The sequence below is a fragment of the Salvelinus sp. IW2-2015 genome, linkage group LG20, assembly GCF_002910315.2.
Source record: "Salvelinus sp. IW2-2015 linkage group LG20, ASM291031v2, whole genome shotgun sequence".
NCBI lineage: Eukaryota > Metazoa > Chordata > Actinopteri > Salmoniformes > Salmonidae > Salvelinus > Salvelinus sp. IW2-2015.
Window position 1 is genome coordinate 66,807,305 of NC_036860.1, and position 18,328 is coordinate 66,825,632.

At 43.3% G+C, this 18,328-nt stretch overlaps 1 protein-coding gene across 1 annotated transcript in view; it reads left to right on the forward strand.

Moving 5' to 3' along the window:
* Positions 1–18,328, forward strand: part of LOC111981996 (potassium/sodium hyperpolarization-activated cyclic nucleotide-gated channel 1) — a 177,531-nt gene that overhangs the window by 97,178 nt on the left and 62,025 nt on the right. Inside the window, 1 exon segment of the mRNA XM_070449585.1 lies at positions 3,016–3,177. Coding sequence (XP_070305686.1) covers positions 3,016–3,177 — 162 coding nt within the window.

Below are 18,328 nucleotides of genomic sequence, written 5' to 3' on the forward strand. Positions count from 1 at the left end.
CAGAATATTTTAAAGGTTTGCAAGTTTGCTAGCAGGAGCGTTGTTACTGACCAGGCCATGTGTAGCCAATGGGATTTATAGGATATTTATTTTGCTTTTGTAACGACAGTCATATTCGTTCTCCTCCTCAGACGAGGAGGAGCATGGGTCGGASCAACACGCAGCGAGGTATGTAGACATAAATTATATTTATTTAAAGACGAAGACGAACACGAAAAACACTTGGAAAATTACAAAATAACAAAACGACGTAGACAGACCTGAACATGGAACTTACATAACTACACGAACAGGAACAGACTACATCAAACGAACGAACAACCGAAACAGTCCCGTGTGGTGCGCAGACACAGACACGGAAGACAATCACCCACAAACAAACAGTGAGAACAGCCTACCTTAAATATGGTTCTCAATCAGAGGAACGTCAAACACCTGCCTCTAATTGAGAACCATATCAGGCACATTAAACCCAACATAGAAACACATAACATAGAAATGCCCACCCACACTCACGCCCTGACCGACTAACACATACAAAACAACAGAAAACAGGTCAGGAACGTGACAGCTTTGGATATTTTCTACCTGCAGGTTGCAATGTTTTTATTTGTTGGCTTTATGTAGGCTATTTTTACATATTGGCAATGGCAATAGAAGTTACTTTTAGATTCGTATAATTTTCATTTAGATAGAATTGATTTTGACATTGATGATGAGATATGAAGACTTTATTATAAATTAAAGGAAACTGTTCCACAGAAATGTGTATATGAAAATGACACGCACATCAGAACTGGCACGCACATCAGAACTGGCACGCACATCAGAAGAAATGGTACGATAACTTGGCACTCCACATGGAAAAATGTTGCCGATCGCTGGTGTAGCCTATTACTGGCAACTTCAGGCGTAACAGCAAAACAGCAAAATCAGGCGTAACAGCAAAATCTGTGAAGGCAGCTGCGAGCTGGAGGAGGAGGGTCAGGACAGGAACAGAGTTTCTGCTTCTGGTTAGACTATATTGATCTCTGGCTCCCTCTTTAGCAATTGATTGGTCGAAAGAACAGACGACTCTCGGTCGACCAAGATTGTTTTTAGTCGGGGACAGCTCTAACACCTCACACACATGGTTATGGGCTTAAAAAGAAGAAGACCCCTGTACCATGTCAGATATAGAGTTGAAATGTATTACATTTTGACTTTGCATCCCAATATTACACTTTATAAATATCACAGAAGATTTAAATATAACAAAACCGCTTTGACCACTTTTCGGCTTGTTTCAAATGTTTCGAATGTTTATTCGTTATGAAATTATGAAAAATATTCCACCCATGAAGCCACTAAAGGGCGATGTTGGTCATTTGACTGCAGGAAAAGAGCGTATGCAACATAATTAGTATCGTGTCACTATCTTTCTTCTCTCAATATTTCTTTCTCTGTTTATCTCTCTGGATCAGTGTCTGTCCCTGGATTTGTCTAGATCTTTCTCGCTAGATCTCTCTCTCTCTCTCTTTCTGTTTCTCTTCATCTCAGTCTCTCTCTTACCTATTACAGACAGACTTTACGGTATGTTGCCGGTAGAAAAAAATATGCCAATGTTTTTTTTAGAGCCCAATTCATGCAGTCTCATTTTCGCCACATTCAGAGTGGAAGCAGACGTGGGACGATGTGGAGGGACATCTATTTTAATAAATCCATRGCAAAGAAATCCACTAAAAGACTAATAAAATGTATTTTCTAAATATTATAATGGCATGCTTTGAGTTTAATGATGTTACTGGTATGTGCAGCCTATATGCTACATGGCTGTGCCATGCACATGGAATCAATAGTTATTTCATTCATTAAACAGACAAGACACACTTAGGCTACATTTAAGCTACCCAAATATATTATAACAATCGGATGACTTTGGGAGTTTCAGCAAGCAACAATTTGGTGCCTTCAATTGCATTAGCCTACTTTATTCCAATATGTTTGTATCCACGAGTTCATCTGACTCTGGGGAAGTAGATAAATGGCCTCATTGCCAAAATACCAAAGTATCCCTTTAACTCTCCATGGTTAACTCTCCACGGTTAACTCTCCACAGTTAACCCTCCACAGTTAACCCTCCACAGTTAACCCTCCACAGTTAACTCTCCACGGTTAACTCTCCACGGTTAACTCTCCACAGTTAACCCCCACAAGTTAACCCTCCACAGTTAACCCTCCACAGTTAACCCTCCCACAGTTAACTCTCACGGTTAACTCTCCACGTTAACCCTCCACAGTACCCTCCACAGTTAACCCTCCACAGTTAACCCTCCACGGTTAACTCTCCACGGTTAACTCTCCACAGTTAACCCTCCACAGTTAACCCTCCACAGTTAGTGTTAAACTGCTAGTGTTAACAGTAGACATGTTAAACTGCTAGTGTTAACAGTGGGAGTGATAAACATTGTGGACTCACTCTGTTAACTTCAAATACACTCCTGTTTGATCATTACAAGCATTGAATGTTATTATTGTGGCTAGTGCATTGGCTTGGCTATGTCCTCCTCTGTACTTACAGTACACCCTATAGGTACAGAATCAACCTTGTTTTCTTGCCCTTTTACTGTGTTCAGTTTGGTTTTGGACTATGTCTATGTGACACGATAAATACCCGAAAATCTGTGAATTGATTGAAAGTCTGGTGGTTATAATGTCTGCAGCTCTCCTCTCTACTACTGCTCTTCAAAATACACATGTTTGGATAGTTGTTGTGTGTTGGCAGCACTATAAAACCAAAGTTGCTCAGTTGTAGGATACTGAGGTTCAGGACGGCAACTTAATTCCTTTCAATAATGAGTAATGATGACGACGTGTTCATCAGATCTTCGTCAGACCACTATTGATATTGGGATCCTCTGTTCTTTCTCAATCTGTTTCCCAGATTGTCCATAGTTGTAGCATTCTGGAAATACATTTTGGGGAATTCAGATCAACCTAATTTGTTTTTCCTCTGTTCTCTCTCTCTCTCCCCAGATCTTCCATATGACCTATGACCTGGCCAGTGCTGTGGTAAGAATATTTAATCTGATAGGGATGATGCTACTGCTGTGCCACTGGGACGGTTGTCTGCAGTTCCTGGTCCCACTCCTACAAGATTTCCCTCAAGATTGTTGGGTGTCGCTAAACGGTATGGTTGTAAGTATTATACCCTTTTTACATCTTGTTTGTTTGTTTCAACATTTGGAAATATTAAAGGTATTAAATGGACTGAAACAGGACATCCTTGCTTTTAACCCATGTTGAGGTGGACTGTGTTGTACTACAAGGGAGCATAGAAGGCCAGCCATCATTCTGAAACGATTATGACATATTGTTCCTATTGTAAAACCATATACAGTGCATTCGGAAAGTATTCAGACCCCATCCCCTTTTCCACATTTTGTTAAGTTACAGTCTTATTCTAAAATGGATAAAATAAATCAAATGTATTTAGACCCTTTGCGATGAGATTTGAAATTGAGCTTGGGCGCTTAGGTGCGTCCTGTTTCCATTGATCATCCTTGAGATGTTTCTACAACTTGATTGGAGTCAACCTGTGGTAAATTAAATTGATTGGACATGATTTGGAAAGACACACACCTGTCTATATAAGGTCTTACAGTTTACAATGCATGTCAGAGAAAAACCAAGCCATGAGGTCGAAGGAATTGTTCGTAGAGCTCCGAGACAGGATTGTGTCGTGGCACAGATCTGTGGAAGGGTACCAAAACATGTCTGCAGCATTAAAGGTCCCCAAGAACACAGTGGCCTCCATCATTCTTAAATGTAAGAAGTTTGGAACCACTAAGACTCTTCCTAGAGCTGGCCAACTGGCCAACTGAGCAATTGGGGGAGAAGGGCCTTGGTCAGGGGAGGATGAACAAGAACTCGATGGTCACTCTGACAGAGTTCCTCTGTAGAGATGGGAGAATCTTCAAGAAGGACAACCATCTCTGCAGCACTCCACCAATCAGGCCTTTATGGTAGAGTGGCCAGACGGAAGCCACTCCTCAGTAAAATGCCTCCGGAGCTACATAAATGATTTATCATACACTGCAGTTGAGGAACAATGGGAAAGTACTTCTGCTTTGAAATTTGATAAACTTGTAACCCCGCTTTTGAGAAAATGGTACTTGAATGTTTTGGAACTGGAGAGCTCTTCTTTGTCTACACCTATTCAGCATCGTTCACACKCTCTTAAGCCTCAGCCCCACCCATCTCTTTAAGGATTCACGTGAGACCATGTGCTAAACAGACTGAGGAAGGTAGTGTAATAAACAACCAAAGATTTCAAGACTTAAAGTGGTGAAAGTAATAGACTACAATAAGGAAAAACTCCAGGTAAAAATACACTTCATCTAGTCCACTTCATCTAGTCCACTTCATCTAGTCCACTTCATCTAGTCCACTTTATCTAGTCCTCTTTATCTAGTACACTTTATCTAGTACACTTTATCTAGTKCACTTTATCTAGTCCACTTTATCTAGTTCACTTTATCTAGTCCACTTTATATAGTCCACTTTATCTAGTCCACTTTATCTAGTCCACTTTATCTAGTTCACTTTATCTAGTCCACTTTATCTAGTCCACTTTATCTAGTCCACTTTATCTAGTCCACTTTATCTAGTCCACTTTATCTAGTCCACTTTATCTAGTCCACTCTATCTATCAAAATCTGACTTTGATGCAGGTTGTGTTGTTTTTTACTTTACTGTCTCTGGTAAACATACACTATGTCAAATAAAATCAAAGTGTATTTGTCACATGCACAGGATACAGAAGTTGTAAACGGTACAGTGAAATGGTCACTTGCACATTTGCATAGTACTGCACTCRTAGGCCTCACTCRCCCTTATCTGAGATATCTACTGCAGCCCTCATCCTTCACACACAACACCCGTTCTGCCAGTCACATTCTGTTAAAGGTCCCCAAAGCACACACATCCCTGGGTCGCTCCTCTTTTCAGTTCTCTGCAGCTAGCGACTGTAACGAGCTGCAACAAACACTCAAACTGGACAGTTTTATCTCAATATCTTCATTCAAAGACTCAATCATGGACACTCTTACTGACAGTTGTGGCTGCTTTGTGTGATGTATTGTTGTCTCTACCTTCTTGGCCTTTGTGCTGTTGTCTGTGCCCAATAATGTTTGTACCACGTTTTGTGATTTCTGAGATACAAATAATATTACTACACAGATCACACACTTATCGTTAGCTAGCGAGCCAGCAAGCTAACGTTCACTAGCTAGCTAACGGTATGCATAAACTTGTAATGAAAATGACTTTCTGACAAAATTAGAAACAMATAATATCTGAAAATGTAGCTAGACTCTTACCCGTATACATGATTGAACGTTTCACGGCAGAGTGGAACCCCTTTAACTGAGTAAGACGTCCTGTGTTGTCCTGTGTTGTTTGTGTTGGTTCCGTTTTGTTTGTAGCCACCGTTTGTTTGGCCCGTTGTGTCACGTCGACTCCGGTTCACACTGACCGTGTGCAGAAAGTTGTCCATCATAACTTTTCCCCACTTATCTTTTGTCAATAGCGCCTGCTAAATTCAGGGCAGCAATGTTGTTGAGAGCAGTATCAACACTTTTGCAGTTCTCCATTGCTAACGTTGTATCTTTCAAAAAAGCAGCGGTAGCGAGGATTATCTACACATACCGAGCAGCTCATTTTTCAGACAAAAGCGTGTCACATGGCAGACCAATCCAAACTCATATCTCAGCCAATCATGGCTAGCGGGAAGGTTCCTGACTTTTTCCGTGGCTAAACCAACTAGGCTCGTAATTTTACAATTTTATTTCCGATTTAAAGATGGCATACAAATTTGTTATTTAAGGCACATGAAAGTTCACATGTTCCAGAAGGCATTTCTGCCAAAAAACGAATTATGATAAAAATACAAATAAATACTTTCAAATGCCTCTCCTGTGAAGTAGTGATGTACGACATATGCCGTGCTTCCTGAAACGAGTCACATTCTGATGGTTGGTTGTTACACCAATAATCTTGGGACAGTAGTAATCCCTATCACTAGTGCAGGGGGACATTTTATAGTGGCCATTCTCCCAGAGATTAGATTTTTAAACCATGAGGCAAAGATTAAAGGACACTCTTTAATGGGCAGGGGCAAATCTGTACTTTATTAGATATTTGTCTTGTGTTCTGTAGCTTAGCAATGCATTACGTAACAGGGGAAGAGAGATGACTGCACAGATTTACGCAATGTTTTCTTTTTTTTTAAGCAGCACTAGTGGACTTAGTCAAAGTTAGAGGTACTCATTGTGCTTAGTCACTTGTGATTTACATACATTCTCTGTACATGAGCGACTCTATATGTAACTATTATTATGGGTTTAAACATACAGAGATCCCAGAGACTCTTTACAGTAAATGCTGCTCTATCAGTGGAAGCCATTTTTATTCCTTTAAAAAAAAGTATCTATAGATTAAAATGCCCAGATAAATCAGGATCTATGACATACAGCACTATTATTATGGGCTGAAGTTATTAAAGAGTAAATACCACAAATAACAACTTCTCAATTAGAAAACAGCCTACGTGGCATCGATGAGTTAGAAACATTTATTCTACTAGCAAAATGTACTACCAAGTGTAAATAGGATAACTGGGTTTTGTGAGACTTGTGGTCGTGACTTCATCACATTGTAAAGGAAGGTTGGGTTTGTTTCAAACCTGCCCACATGCCCACATCAATCATCAATTAGGAGTGCAGCCCCATGGGGCTAGTTAGGGACCATCAGTAAATTACACAATGTACATGGGACAATATGTACCATTTCCAAAAGCTCCTCATTTCAATGACTCGAAAACCTCAAACCAACTATAAATTGTAGAAATTAATTTACAAATATTAAAAGCATTTCATGAGAAAAACTAAAAGGTGTTATAACAGGAAGAACTGTTATGCTTGGTGATTGAGGACCCAAGCGACGTAATAGAAACAGAGTCTTTATTCCAGTTATCAAACAAACAATGATTCTCTCTGGATATATCAAAGGTAAATCCAAAACAGGAAACTGAAATCCTCTCGTCAGTAGAGAGGAACGACTGGAGAACCGACAAGACTGCAGGTCGCTTCAGGAAGGCACAGGCCGTAGCTGACATAGACACCTGCTCACACGCAGCATCTGAAGAAGGCAAAAACAGACAGGGCGGAACAAGGACACAGGACACAAACATCAAACAAGAATCCGACAAGGACAGAAGCGGAAAACAGAGGGAGAAATAGGACTCTAATCAGAGGGCAAAATAGGGACAGGTGTGAAAGAGTAAATGAGGTCGTTAGAGAATGAGAAACAGCTGGGGGCAGGAACGGAACGATAGAGAGAGAGAGAGGGGAGAGGGAGAGAGGAAGGAGGAGAGAGAGGGATAGAAAGAGGGAAGAACCTAATAAGACCAGCAGAGGGAAGCACAGGACAAGACATGATGATCAAAGACAAAACATGACAGTACCCCCCACTCACCGAGCGCCTCCTGGCGCACTCGAGGAGGAACCCTGGGGCCGAAGGAAATCATCAATCAACGAACGGTCCAGCACGTCCGAGATGGAACCCAACTCCTTCTCAGGACCGTAACCCTCCCAATCCACTAAGTATGGTGACCACGTCCCCGAGAACGCATGTCCATGATTTCCGTACCTTGTAAATAGGAGCGCCTCGACAAGGACGGGGGGGGGGGAGGGAAGACGAACGGGGGCGCGAAGAAAGGCTTGACACAGGAAGACAATGGAAGACAAGGTGGACGCGACGAAGATGTCGCGGAAGAAGCAGTCGCACCAGCGACAGGATTGACGACCTGAGAGACACGGAACGGACCAATGAACGGCGGAGTCAACTTGCGAGAAGCTGTCGTAAGGGGAAGGGTTACGAGTGGAAAGCCACACTCTCTGACCGCGACAATACCTAGGATCTTAATCCTACGTTTATGGCGGCTCTCACAGTCTTCCCCGACGAAGGCAGACCGGTAATAAAGTCTAAGGCGTGTGAGACCATGGTCGAGAAGGAATGGAAGCGGTCTGAGCGACCGGCAGGAGGAGAGTTACCTGACTTAGTCTGCGCGCAGTCCGAACAAGCAGCCACGAAACGGCGCGTGTCACGCTCCTGAGTAGGCCACCAAAACCGCTGGCGAATAGAAGCAAGCGTACCCCGAACGCCGGGTGGCCAGCTAACTTGGCAGAGTGAGCCACTGAAGAACAGCCAGACGAGTAGAGACAGGAACGAACAGAAGGTTACTAGGACAAGCGCGCGGGACGCAGTGTGAGTGAGTGCTTGCTTTACCTGTCTCTCAATTCCCCAGACAGTCAACCCGACAACACGCCCTTCAGGGAGAATCCCCTCGGGGTCGGTAGAAGACCACAGAAGAACTAAAGAGACGGGATAAGGCCATCAGGCTTGGTGTTCTTATTTCCCGGGCGATAAGAAAATCACGAACTCGAACGAGCGAAAAACAACGCCCAACGAGCTTGACGTGCATTAAGTCGTTTGGCAGAACGGATGTACTCAAGGTTCTTATGGTCAGTCCAAACGACAAAAGGCGGTCGCCCCCTCCAACCACTGTCGCCATTCGCCTATGGCTAAGCGGATGGCGAGCAGTTGCGCGTTACCCACATCATAGTTGCGTTGATGGCGACAGGCGATGAGAAAAGTAAGCGCAAGGATGACCTTATCGTCAGACTGGAAGCGCTGGGACAGAATGGCTCCCACGCCAACTCTGAAGCGTCAACCTCGACAATTGAATTGTTTTAGTGACGTCAGGAGTAACAAGGATAGGAGCGGAAGTAAAACGCTTCTTGAGGAGATCAAAAGCTCCCTGGGCGACCGGACCACTTAAAGCAAGTCTTGAACGAAGTCAGAGCTGTGAGAGGGGCAGCACTTGACCGAAATTACGAATGAACCGCCGATAGAAATTAGCGAAACCGAGAAAGCGCTGCAACTCGACACTGTGACTTAGGAACGGGCCAATCGCTGACAGCCTGGACCTTAGCGGGATCCATCTGAATGCCTTCAGCGGAAATAACAGAACCGAGAATGTGACAGAGGAGACATGAAAGGCGCACTTCTCAGCCTTCACGTAGAGACAATTCTCTAAAAGGCGCTGGAAGTACACGTCGAACGTGCTGAACATGAATCTCGAGTGAACGTGAAAAAATCAGGATATCGTCAAGGTAAACGAAACAAAGATGTTCAGCATGTCTTCTCAGTACACTATTACTAATGCTCGAAAGACAGCTGGGGAGATTAGCGAGACCGAACGGCAAGAACCGGTATTCAAAATGCCCTAACGAGTGTTAAACGCCGTTTTCCACTCGTCCCTCTGATGCGACGAGATGCTAAGCTGTTACGAAGGTCGAACTTAGTAAAGAACCTGGCTCCTGCAGAATTTCGAAGGCTGACGACATAAGGGAAGCGGATAACGATTCTTAACCGTATGTCATTCAGCCCTCGATAATCGCACGCAGGGGCGCAGAGTACCGTCCTTCTTCTTAACGAAAAAAACCCCGGCTCCGGCGGGAAGGAGGAAGAAGGACTCAGCGGTACCTGGCGTCCGAGAGAACAGACAGATAATCCTCGGCGAGCCTTACGTTCGGGAGCGACAGAGGTATGTCTACCCGAGGGGGAGTGTCCCGGCAAGGAGATCAAGTACAACAATCATAAACGACCGGTAGAGGAGGAGGAGAGTTGTCTCTTGAGCCGACCTTGCTGAAGACCCCGTGCGCAGATCATGATATTCCTCCGGACTCCTGTCAAATCAACGCAGGGTTCCTCACTGAGGTAGAGGACAGAAGAAACAGGAAGGATAGCAGAACATCAACACTTTCACATGATAAGTAAAACGTTCCAGGATAGGATCAGAAGTACGTAAGCAATAATAGAAGGATTAGAACATACTAGGCCAGTGGATGACCCAAAAACAACAGAGTTAGTAAAGTGAACGAAAAATCAAAAGGAAATGGTCTGCATGTGGTTACCAGATACTGTGCGGGTTAAGGTAATGTTCACAGCTGATACTGGGAGAAGACTACATCTAAGGCGAACATATGGGCGTGGCTCTCAACTGTCTGAGAGGAATGTCATGATTTTCCGAGCCATGCTTCGTCCATAAACAAACCCTCAGCCCAGAGTCTATCAAGGCACTGCAGGAACAGCCGAACCGGTCAAGGCGTAGAATGGACGACAAGGTAGTACAGGATCTTGATGGAGAGACCTGAGTAGTAGCGCTCACCAGTAGCCCTCCGCTTACTGATGAGTCTGGCTTTAGGGACATGACATGATCAAAATGTCCAAGCAGAACCGCAATAGAGGGGCCAAGGCGGTTGGTGATTTCCGTTCCCTCTCCTTAGTCGAGATGCGATACCTCCACTGCATGGGCTCAGTCTCTGAGCCGGTGGGAGGAGATGGGTTGAGATGCGGAGAGGGCAACACCGTTAACGAGGGTAACGAGCTCTGCTTTCACGAGCTCGTGACGAAGATCTACCCGTCGTTCTATGCGGGATGGGAGTGGCATCAAATACGAGTCCAGCTGGAGAGGACCTCCGGGAGAAGAATCTCATCTTAACCTCAGCGTGGAGTCCCTCCAGAAACGAGCGAGCAACGCCGGCTCGTTCAGTCAACTGATTGCAGCGCAGTGCCGAATCTATAGAGTAATCCGTTACATGATCGATCACACTGTGAGATAGGGAAGCCAGGGCCCTGGAAGCGCTCTTCAAAAACTGAAACGTCAAAAACCGTATCATATCCTCTTTAAGTTCTGTAAACGTTAGAACACCAGCCTTGCTCCCAGATAGCTGTGCCCAACTCCGGAAGCGACATAAGGGATGATATGACGTAAGCGATCCGAGCTCTTCTCTGAGTAATTGTTGGGGCTGGAGAGAGAACACATATCCACACTGGGTGGAAAGGAGCGACACTCAAGTGGGCTGCCCAGAGTAACATGGTGGGTTTATTAACCAGTGTTGCGGAGACTCGTGGAAGACCAGGAAAGTAGCTGGTAGGCAGAGACGAAGACTCTGAAAATGTCTGACAGGTCGGACCCTGAGCGGCCACGGGTTCAACGGCATGACCGAGCACAGACAATTCTGCTGTGTCCTGCGAGCATTGTGCCCTGGAACTTGACGGAGTGCTTGAGAGAACCGTAGTCGCTGGTCCATCTTGGTCGGATCTTTGTTATGCTGGTGATTGAGGACCCAAAAGCGAGTAATAGAAACAAGAGTCTTTATTCCAGTATCAAACAACAACAATGATTCTCCTGGATATATCAAGGTAAATCAAACGGAACTGAAATCCTCTCGTCAGTAGAGAGGAACGACTGGAGACGCGACCAACAGACTGCAGGTCGCTTCAGGAAGGCACAGGCCGTAGCTGACATAGACACTGCTCAACACGCAGCATCTGACAGAAGGCAAAAACACGACAGGGCGGAACAAGGACACAGGACAGCAAACATCAAACAAGATCGACAAGGACAGAAGCGGAAACACGAGGGAGAATAGGGGATCTAAGTCAGAGGGCAAAATAGGGGAGCAGGTGTGAAAGAGTAATGAGGTCGTTAGAGAATGAGAAAGCTGGGGAGCAGGAACGGAACGATAGAGAGAGAGACGGGAGAGGGAGAAGAGGAAGGAGGAGAGAGAGGGATAGAAAGAGGGAAGAACTAATAAGACAGCAGAGGGAAGCACAGGGACATAGACATGATGATAAGCAACTGCAAGAATGAGCAAATTTCCCCTGACATGGGCCAGCTGCAAAGTCAAATTGGCTATATTGTGTGACGAACAGAAATTGAATAATGTGTCCTGAACGAAGGGGGGGGGGGGGTCAAAATCAAAAGTAACAGGTCAGCATCTGGTGTTGCACCAACTGCATTTAAGTACTGCGTGCATCTCCCCTCGTGGACTGCACAGATTTTGCCAGTTCTTGCTGTGAGATGTTCCCCACTCTTCTACCAGGTACCTGCAAGTTTCTGAGACATTTCTGGGGGGAATGGCCCTACCTCCACCTCCGATCCAACAGGTCCCGACTTGCTCAAGTGGGATGGAGATCCGGGCTCTTTCACTGGCCATGGCAGAGAACATGACATTCCTGTCTTGCAGGAAATCATGCACAGATCATCCACAGAACGAGCATTATGGCTGGTGCATTGTCATGCTGGAGGGTCATGTCAGGATGAGCCTGCAGAAAGGGTACCACATGAGGGAGGATGGATGTCTTCCCTGGTAAGGCACAGCGTTGAGATTGCCTGCATACAAGGCTCTAATCCGATGATGCTTGTGACCTACCGCCCAGCCATGACGGTGTGTCATTTATGGCCAAACAGTTCTCTATTTGTTTTCATCAGAAAAGAGGACATTTTCCAAAAAGTATGATCTTTGTCCCATGTGCAGTTGCAACCACAATCTGGCTTTTTTTATGGCGGTTTTGGGAGGCAGTGGGATTCTTCCTTGCTGGAGCGGCCTTTCAGGTTTATGTCGATATAGAACTCATGTTTACTGTGGATATAGATGCTTTTGTACCTGTTTCCTCCAGCATCTTCACAAGGTCCTTTGCTGTTGCTGGGATTGATTTTGCCTTTTTCGCACCAAAGTTACGTTTCATCTCTAGGAGACAGAACGCATCTCCTTCGAGCAGTATGACAGCTTGCGTGGTCCCATGGTGTTTATTACTTGTGTACTATTGCGCTTGTACAGATGAACGTGGTACTTCAAGCTTTTGGAATTGACTCCCAAGGATGCCAACCAGATGACAAGTATGTGGAGGCTACATATGTTTTTCTGAGGTCTTGGCTGATTTCTTTTGATTTTCCCATGATGTCAAGCAAAGAGGAACTGAGTTTGAAAGTAGGCCTTGAAATACATCCAGAGGTACACCTCCAATTGACTCAAATGATGTCAATTAGCCTAAAGGCAGGACATCATTTTCTGGAATTTTCCAAGCTGTTTAAAGGCACAGTCAACTTAGTGTATGTAAACTTCTGACCCACTGGAATTGTGATACAGTGAATTATAAATGAAATAATCTGTCTGTAAACAATTGTTGGAAAAATTACTTGTGTCATGCACAAAGTAGATATCCTAACCGACTTGCCAAAACTATAGTTTGCTAACAAGAAATTTGTGGAGTGGTTGAAAAATGAGTTTTAATGACTTCAACTGTAGACCCTAATAATAAGTTGATGTATCAAACAAATTTCAATCAATCAAATGTATTGATAAAGCCCTTTTTACATCAGCCGATGTCACAAAGTGCTGTACAGAAACCCAGCCTAAAACCCCAAACAGCAAGCAATGCAGGTATAGATGCACGGGCATTGTTTTTGTCACCGTGGAGCGATATCTACACAAACACATGGCCTAGATTTCGCAGAATTTAAATGCCGTTTTTATACTGACTAAGGGTCCGTGTATGTCTGTGCCTCTGCAGTGACACAGCTGTATTGTTCACCTGAAMAATAGAATGATAAGAGAGAAGAGGGATGCTTCTATGCCACCTGACAGTTCAAATGGGGCTGGCCTTCAGTCTCACACCTTCATCTCCCAACATCTTGACTTGGACTGAAAACAGGCGCCAGGCACTAATTTTGAGTGCCTGTACTGTTTATATTGAGGTGCAGGAACTCAAGCAGTAGAACATTTGAGGTACCGGTACTCAGTTCCGGTGAACCTCTGCCCAAGTCAAGCACWGCCTACATCCCTATCAGTGGCTGTGCAGAGATACAGAGTAATAAGAGTGAGTAATACTAGACCGTGGCTGGTTCAAAGTGACTCACATCTACAGCCACATATCATCTACCTCCCTATTGGTTCTCTCTGAGGCCCTCACACTGTACCTTACAAAAAAAAAGAACAGCTCGGTAACTAAGCCAACTCCCTGGAGACTAACTGCCCTAAAGGGAAAACAAGTGCTGCAAACAAGTTCGTTTTTCATCAGCATTGATCTCTGTGAAGGAGAGATTATAATGCATTCCCAGAGCAGAGTGTTATCGATTGTAGATTATTCAACAGCAGACTACAAAAGAAGGTTAAGACAATACACACGAGTGGATGAGATTGATTCAATACACACGAGTGGATGTGTCACGTTCTGACCATAGTTCATGTGTGTTGTGCTTGTTTTAGTGTTGGTCAGGACGTGAGCTGGGTGGGCATTCTATGTTGTGTGTCTAGTTTGTCTGTTTCTATGTTTGGCCTAATATGGTTCTCAATCAGAGGCAGATGTTTTGTGTTGTCTCTGATTGGGAATCATATATAGATGGCTTGTTTTGTGTTGGSGATTTGTGGGTGGTTGTTTCCTGTCTTTGTGTTTTCTCTGCACCAGATAGGGCTGTATCGGTTTGCCACATTTGTTATTTTGTATTGTGTAAGTGTTCACAGTTTCGTTTAATTAAACATGTTGAACACGAGCTACGCTGCGTCTTGGTCCGATCCCTGCTACACCTCCTCTTCAGATGAAGAGGAGGAAGGCTGCCGTTACAGGAMGAGATTGATTCAATACACGCGAGTGGATGAGATTGAATCCTGTCACCAAAGAGTGATTCATCATTAAAGGAAACATCCACTCAAAAACTATATTTTGGTATTTGTGWCATTAATCTACTGACACAAAATGTTTTGCATGTCAGCAGTAAAGTTTTCAAGATATTGGACTTTCAAGAAGCAAAGTGTCTCTCGGTCACATATGATGACAAATGTTGTTTTTGAGTTTTCCTTTAAGGATCATGATTAAAAGGAACATGTGGATGCAGCTCAGGCTTCTACTGTATTAAAAGACATGTGGATGCAGCTCAGGCTTCTACTGTATTAAAAGACATGTGGATGCAGCTCAGCATTCTACTGTATTAAAAGACATGGGGATGCAGCTCTGGCTTCTACTGTATTAAAAGACATGTGGCCATGCAGCTCGGGCTATTCTACATGTATTAAAAAGACATGTGGATGCAGCTCAGGCCTCTACTGTATTTAAAAGACATGGGTGCAGCTCAGGCTTCTGCTGTATTAAAAGACATGTGGATCTGCAGTCGGGCCTTCTACTGATATTAAAAGACATGTGGATACAGCTCAGGCCTCTACTGTATTAAAAGACATTGTGGATGCAAGCTCAGGCTCTACTGTATTAAAAGACACTGTGGAAGCAGCTCTGGCTTCTACTGTATTTAAAAGACATGTGGATGCAGCTCTGGCTTCTACTGTATTAAAAGACATGTGGATGCAGCTCTGGCTTCTACTGTAATTAAAAGACATGTGATGCAGAACTCTGCGTTCTACTGTATTAAAAGACATGTGGATGCAGCTCGGGCTTACTGTATTTAAAAGACATGTGGATGCAGTCGGCCTCTACTGTATTAAAAGACATGTGGATGCAGCTCTGGCTTCTACTGTATTAAAAGACATGTGGATGCAGCTCTGGCTTCTACTGTATTATTAAAAGACATGTGGATGCAGCTCGGGCTTCTACTGTATTAAAAGACATGTGGATGCAGCTCAGGCTTCTACTGTATTAAAAGACATGTGGATGCAGCTCAGGCTCTTCTACTGTATTAAAAGACATGTGGATGCAGCTCGGGCTTCTACTGTATTAAAAGACATGTGGATGCAGCTCGGCTTCTACTGTATTAAAGACATGTGATGCAGCTCGGGCTTCTACTGTATTAAAAGACATGTGGATGCAGCTCAGGCTTCTACTGTATTAAAAAGAACATTTGGTTTTAAATTTGGCATACAGAATTAAACAAATGATGTTAGATAAATAACCCCTTCTTTTATGTTCCATAGGAGAAGAGTTATTTGTCTGATTACGTATGAAACCCATTACAACAAACACCTACTGTAGGAGGAGGGATGGAGATCATTTTGATAAATCTTTACAGACTAAAAAAAGACATGCCATATTTATTAGACTGGGTTTAGGTAAGTTTCCCTGATGCCTGACAGTACAGTAGAGTGAGGGCGTGGCAGTTTGATGCTGAAAAGGGTTGACACTATGCACCTCCAGTGCACTGACTAGGAACGGTCTGTGTGTACGCCATAACACAGATATTTCTGTCCGGTTGAAAAAGGAAGAAGGGCAAGAACCCAGGGCATTAACAATCAAGACCCCAAGGGGGCAATTTCCAACTCCATTCTCATCTCATTTGAAATGGGCAACCAGAGGCTTTTGACCTCGCTTATTAGGGCGTGGGAGAGAGAGAGAGTGAGAGAGAGGGAGTGAGAGAGAAGGGAGAGAAGAGGGAGAGAGAGAGTGAGAGAGTGAGAGTGACGAGTCGAGAGTAGAGAGAGTGAGGTGAGAGTGTAGATCTGGGTGAGAGTGAGAGATGAGGAGAGAGAGAGGGAGAGAGAGATTGATCGATGAGAGAGGGAGATGATAACGGCAGACACTATGCACCCGTGATTCCTGACTGGATGACGTAAGAGAGAGAGAGAAGGACAAAGAGAGAGAGACGTGAAACCGCAGATGAGCATTTGCGACTGTTGAGATAGTGAGAGAGAGTGGAGATGAGTCGAGACGATGGAAATCTGAGATGATATCTATATAGGCTCATAGACACAGTTTATTAAGGGTGACAGAGAGTTGGCAGTAATAAGTGAGAGTGAGAGTGAGAGAAATAGAGAGAATCGAGAGAGAGAGAGAGAGAGAGAGTCAGTCTATGGTAGAACACTCCGGCATTGTTGTTTAATTTAAATGTGTTTTTTGTTGTTGTTTGCAACCAATCACCTGTCTGGCAACAAACCAAGAAAACTTCACTTCACCCAAAAGCACATTAGCTCTACAGTTCATCTTTAAACTTTTCATAACAATTACATTAATCATGATGGGAGCTACAGGGCGAGATTGTTATTGATGGATTTTTAATCACGTTTGGGAACTGAAACCCTCTACATCAAGTTGCACATAAACAGTTTAGATCCTGTGGCCCATAGGGTCTCTGCTCAACGGTATTGAAGCACTACGTTGCTTCCCATATTGCACCCTATTCCCTATATAGTGCACTACTTTAAAAAAAAAAGTAGTGCACTCTATAAGGGATAGGGTGTCATTTGGGATGCTCACTGCTCAGCCGTATTGAAGTAGTAGCTCTTTAGGGGGGTGCCATTTCAGCAGCTAAATTAAGAAAGATCTTTAGCCCGCCTAGCCCGACCCAACAAAATGGGTTCTGGAGACTTTCTCCTGAGCAAACATTGCAACACTTTAAATGGATTTCAGCTTCATCTCCGAATCTTGGCTGACACAAAATSTATTTACCTCAAAGATCAAGGGAACTAAGTCCAAGACCCAAACTGTTCCCCCTTTTCTTCAGGACTGCACCTCAATCTATCATTTACTGTACATTTATTTATTATTATTATCTACCTGTATATTATTATACATTATTATCTACCTGTATGTTATTATACATTATTATCTACCTGTATGCTATTATACATTATTATCTACCTGTATGCTATTATACATTATTAACTACCTGTATGTTATTATATGTTATTATCTACCTGTATATTATTATATAATATTATCTACCTGTATGTTATTATATATTATTACCTACCTGTATGTTATTATACATTATTATCTACCTGRATGTTATTATATGTTATTATCTACCTGTATGTTATTATATGTTATTATCTACCTGTATGTTATTATATGTTATTATCTACCTGTATGTTATTATATGTTACAGTTGAAGTCGGAAGTTTACATACACTTAGGTTTGATTCATTAAAACTAGTTTTTCAACCACTTCACACATTTCTTGTTAAAACAAACTATTTTATTTTAGAATTTATTTTATTTCACCTTTATTTAACCAGCTAGGCTAGTTGAGAACAAGTTCTCATTTACAACTGCGACCTGGCCAAGATAAAGCAAGCAGTGTGACACAGACAACAACACAGAGTTACATGGAATAAACAATAAACAAGCCAATAGCACAATAAACAAGTCAATGACACAGTAGAAAAAAAATAAAGTCTATATACAGTGTGTGCAAAAGGCATGAGGAGGAAGGCAATAAATAGGCCATAGGAGCGAATAATTACAATTTAGCAGATTAACACTGGAGTGATAAATGAGCAGATGATGATGTGCAAGTAGAGATACTGGTGTGCAAAAGAGCAGAAAAGTGAATAAAAACAATATGGGGATGAGGTAGGTAGATTGGGTGGGCTATTTACAGATGGACTATGTACAGCCGCAGCGATCGGTTAGCTGCTCAGATAGGTTGATGTTTAAAGTTGCGTGAGGGAATAAGAAGTCTCCAACTTCAGCGATGGTTTTTGCAATTCGTTCC